The following is a 5,129-nucleotide window of genomic DNA, read 5'->3' as shown; positions in this document are numbered from 1 at the left end:
TCAAAGACTATATTGTTAGTGACAGTGCTTTATAATTTTATGTTGTAAATATGCTTTCGACTCGAAGGTTTGCCTCAAAATTAAAGACACAATTATTAAAATGCTTGAACATGCCGATATTTATGAGTTATATATTTCAGTAGTGTAAGTAAAATTTTCTCATGATCAATATTGTTAGCCTATGGTCGTTATGATAGTATTCTCAAATTGTATTTATAGTTTTGGGCTTGTGGCTATAATAGTGTCATCTAGTAAAATATCTCATTTATTAAAGAGATAAATTATATATAGTGTTAGTGTAATTTTCTTAACAATATGATCAGGTCAACCAAAGAATGTCTATATGTAAGTTTCTTAAAATATGTTACTTGTAATCTTAAAAATAATACCATATACCTACTACAACATGTAAAAACGAAATGATCGTTATACAAATTTCTTTTTGATGATATATGTAACTTAAACTCTTTATTAATGATTAAATCAGGCTTAGTAAGTGAAGTTACATGGCCAACTGAATCTGATAGTGTAAAAATTTCTTATTCCTTGCATCAAAGCGCATAACATAAACTGATCATACTTTATTTTGAGACTTCTTAAAACAATTTATATTGCTTCCGCTATCAACACTATTTTTAGTTTATCATTCATTGCTTTTAAGAAATCAACTTAGTTAATCAAAATTTAAATTTTGGTATGATATTTTTTGAATATTTTTAACTATATGTTCATGCTATGTGACAAAAGAAAAACTTTACTATATTATTTTAATGTAAGGAGTTCAATACACTAACATACTTCACACATTTTTTCTCCTAAGTGAAAAAACTTTAAACATAGCTACAAACTCATCATCTCCACCAACTTCATCTTATTCTCTCTTCTCCTTTTCCGGCCAATATTAGCCAGAGCACCAGATTTTTCGGCATCCAATGGGAAATTCAGAATTACTTTTCTTCCTCTCATCTTAAACGCGGCACAATCATAAGCTCTAGCAGCATCCACATCAGTATCAAAAGTGCCTAACCAAATCCTCGACCCTTGTCTACTTGGATCTTTTAAGAGGTCGTGTAGTAGCTGGTTAGAGTTATGCAGGTCTTAATAATATAGGGATTTGTTACGAGGGAATCTATATATTGTTTTACATAGTGATTAGTTATCTAGAGTTTAGTTGGTCATCTATTATTTATTCCATCTTCTATCTTGCATATCATAATATATAGAATCTCTCATTAACATATACATGTATTAGTTATGTTAGTTTCTAAATTGCAAATTAAACACCGGACTAGATGTGTTGAGTTTCATACGTAACAAAAAAGGGCTACTAAACATGGTACTGTTTATGCAGAATTTAATACCTATATAACTTAGCTTCTAAAAGGCTACCAAACGACCCCTACGTAATTAACATACTTCACACATTTTCTTTCTCCTACGTGAAAACCTTAACATTGTTACAAATTCGTCATCTCCACCAACTCCATCTTGTTCTGTCTTCTCCTTTTCCGGCCAATATTTGCTGGAGCACCAGAATTTTTGACATCCAACAAGAAATTCAGAATAGCTTTTCTCCCTCTCATCTTAAATGCGGCACAATCATAAGCTCTAGCAACATCCATAAATGTACCTAACCAAATCCTCGACCCTTTTCTACTTGAATCTCTTAAGGAGTCATATGGTAGCTGGTTAGAGTTATACAGATATTAATGAACTAGAAATTTGTTATGAGGGAATATATGTATTGTTTTATAGAGGGATTAGTTATACAGGATTAAGTTATTCATCTATTATTTATACATAGATTTCCTCATAACCTATATATGTATTAATTATGCGGGTTTCTAAGTTATAAATGAAACACCGAAGTAAATGTGTTGAATTTTATACATAACAAGAAAATGCTACCAAACATGATATTACTTATGTAAAATTTAATAGCTATACAACTTAGCTTCTAACCAGCTACCAAATGACCCCTAAGTAATTAACGTATTTTCTTTTCCTAAGTAAAAAAAACCTTAACATTGTTCAAAATTCATCATTTCCACCATCTCCATTTTGTTCTGTCTTCTCCTTTTCCGGCCAATATTCGCTGGAGCACCAAATTTTCCGGCATCCAACGGGAAATTCAGAATAGCTTTTCTTCCTCTCATCTTAAACGCAGCACAATCATAAGCTCTAGCAGCATCCATATCGGTATCAAAAGTACCTAACCAAATTCTCGACCCTTTTCTACTTGGATCTCTTATCTCCGCTGCGAATTTTCCCCATGGCCTTCTCCTTACTCCTCTGTAATTCTTCTGCAGTACTCCTGAAAGTAATAAGAAGCTTAAAAAATGAAGTCTATTTTTTTGAAATCTGTAGTAATGCCAATAAAAATAAAAAATGAGAGACCAAGTAATGAATAAATGACTTGTAACTGTGAAGGTATAAGGTATCATAACCTGGGGATCCTCTGTCCATTTCTATTTGGAAAATTTACGCACTATGTCTACTGAAGAAAAAATTTACGCCACGTAGCCCATATTTTGAGTTTGTTAGCCAGTTTAGCCCATATTTGTGTATAAACACCTTTTATATACTTTTATACAAGGTTGATACATTATGTATAATGTTTTCCCTCGGATATAATGTTGTATAATATAGTATAATGTCGTATAATATTGTATAAACTGAAAATATGGCTACGTGGCGTAATATTTTATGTTGGGCTGCATACTTTTGAAATTTTTCCTTATTAATAATAAGGGTAAATTATGAACTAAGTGATAAATTCTGTCTTAATTTTCCAAATCGAAAAAGTAAAAATAGATATCTGTTTTTAATATAGTGAACAAGCAAAAGTAGACAGCGAGAGTAACATACTAGTTGGTGAAATTGGCGTGGACCCTACAGAGCTGTCGGATGTTGGGCTGAGAATAGTATCCGAATCGATTTTGAATTCAGGGAAATCATCATTGAAGTAAAGTGATATTGGTGAATTGGGTTCATCTGAGAGTGAATTTGAAGTAGAAGGCTCTGTTTTTACTGAGATATGATAGGAAAAACAAGAATTGAGACTGTTGATGAATGATTCTGTACTTATGAAATCTTCAAGAAGATGTTGTCTTATGAGTTGTAATGCTAATCCTTCGTCTGATGTTGTCATTTGCAGTATTGTATGGTTTTTTTTGGTGAAGTTTGAAAATTTGTAGTTAAGTTTGTTTGTGTTGATGTTGTGAAAGTTAGGGGTTTTTTTTTTTTGGCTGAAGTTTGAGAAGTGTAGTGAAGGTGTTTGTGTTTGTGTTTATGTTTGTGTGAGTTTATCTATATATATTAGTAGGATTGTGTATACGTCATTACACACACGTATATACACGCACCTTATATATGTATTGATTTGAGTATGAGTTATTTAGAATTTAACAAGGGTGTGGTGTTAGTATTAGTAAGAGTTTGCTGGAAAAGAGAAAACAATGTTGTATATGTCACCATCAAAGTTGTGATGGGGTAAATAAGATATTTTTATTCTCAAGTAGAGGTCTGAGTTCGAGCTTTAAAATAAAAAAATACCGGGTAAAGAACATTTTCTCGTTTAATGAACTTTATGTGGCAAGCTAGCGGAAATTTTTGCTGGTCCCTTTTTGTGAAATTAGATAAATGGCTCTTTTTTTTTTTTGTTTCTCTTACGACTTATAGATTTTTAAATCACAATTTAAAGATTTTTTTTTGATCAACTAGCAAATCTTATGAAAAGATATTAGAGTACCGTCTAAGAATTTATAAGTTATTGGAAATGTTAAATGACAATCTAATGACTTATCTAAAAAGTTGAGAATAAATAAGCAAACACTGAACTGGAGTTTAACATTGTCTAGAAGGGTAATTTTCAGAGTTATAATTGCAATTTTTTTTAAAAATAATGACAAAATCTAAATAATGGCCCTTAAAAGAATAATGCATAAATTAAGGGGAAATTTCACTTATAGACAATTTATGGGTCAAAACTACATATTCATAGCCTGTATTTTAAATTACAAACCTACAGCCCAACATTTCATGGCCCAACTTGAATATTCACCTTTATACAACAATATACAACTTTATACACTTACTGTAGACAATGTATATACCTTGTATAAAAGTGTATAATAATATATAAGACTAGTATACAATATTGTACAATAATATATAATTTTATACATCTATTGTAGACAATGTATAAACCTTGTATAAAAGTGTATAATAATGTATAAGACTAGTAAAAACTGAAGAGGAAAAAAATGGCTATGGCAGGTAATTAAAAAAAGGGGCTAAAACGGGTAAATATTTTTGCCATAATTGGTATACAATGTAAAATTCCCTAAATTAATTGCACACAAGTAAATTTTAGATATCAAATGATTTTTGTGTACCCTGATAGTGTAAAAGACTTTTTACCTTATTGGATCACTTAAAAGATAGTTAAAAATTATAAGTGAAAACTATTTTTTCAAAAAATAGAATAACTTTTTATGAAATGTTAAATTATACTCCCTCAGTTTCACATTGTTTATCTTACTTTCCCAAAAGTACATGTAACGTTAATCCATAATGCTCTACTCTTACAAATAGGGAGGACCCATTTGATTCATGCTCCAGATTGTTTTCTTCAAAAAGTCTTGCTTAGATCCAGTTTGGTCTTCAGAGTCACTGTACTTCTATCATGATTATGTATTGCATTGCATTTTTCTACTATATTAGAAGAGTGGGTTGGATCATCGTCCACCCACTCTTATAATATAGTTAAATTAAAAATAAAAAAATTAAGGTGGGGTCAACTCTTCTACAATAGTAGAAATAAAAAAAAAATTAAGGTGGGGCCCACTCTTCTGCAATAGTAGAAATTTTAAAAAATAGGTGGGGTCCACTTGAACAATTTGGAGACAATTGCAAAAAAATATATATTAAGGTGGGTCCACATGAAGAAGTAGGACACAATTGCCAAAAAGAAAATTTCAATCCGTTTAAAAAGAATGTCTTTTTTTTTTTTTGGCAACTCTTTGATTCTAATTTTTCATTGACATATTTAGAACTACAACATTAAATGAAATTTTAGTACATTCTACATGTCTTTAATTAAAGACCGAGAGTCAAAAGTCTTTACT

General features: G+C 30.6%; 1 protein-coding gene across 1 annotated transcript; it reads right to left on the bottom strand.

Annotated features, from left to right (window-relative positions):
- Positions 1-1,866: 1,866 nt before the first annotated feature.
- Positions 1,867-3,302, bottom strand: LOC132640464 (ethylene-responsive transcription factor ERF106-like). Its single transcript, XM_060357058.1, has 2 exons — positions 2,869-3,302; positions 1,867-2,314 (listed from the first exon to the last, which is right to left on the bottom strand). Exons 1-2 carry the CDS (start codon positions 3,149-3,151, stop codon positions 2,022-2,024), a joined length of 576 nt encoding a protein of 191 aa, XP_060213041.1. The 5' UTR covers positions 3,152-3,302; the 3' UTR covers positions 1,867-2,021.
- Positions 3,303-5,129: the final 1,827 nt, after the last annotated feature.

This window comes from Lycium barbarum, chromosome 5 (assembly GCF_019175385.1).
Source record: "Lycium barbarum isolate Lr01 chromosome 5, ASM1917538v2, whole genome shotgun sequence".
Classification (NCBI taxonomy): domain Eukaryota; kingdom Viridiplantae; phylum Streptophyta; class Magnoliopsida; order Solanales; family Solanaceae; genus Lycium; species Lycium barbarum.
Note: the sequence above shows the minus strand (reverse complement) of the source record. Positions and strands in the feature narration are given on the sequence as shown.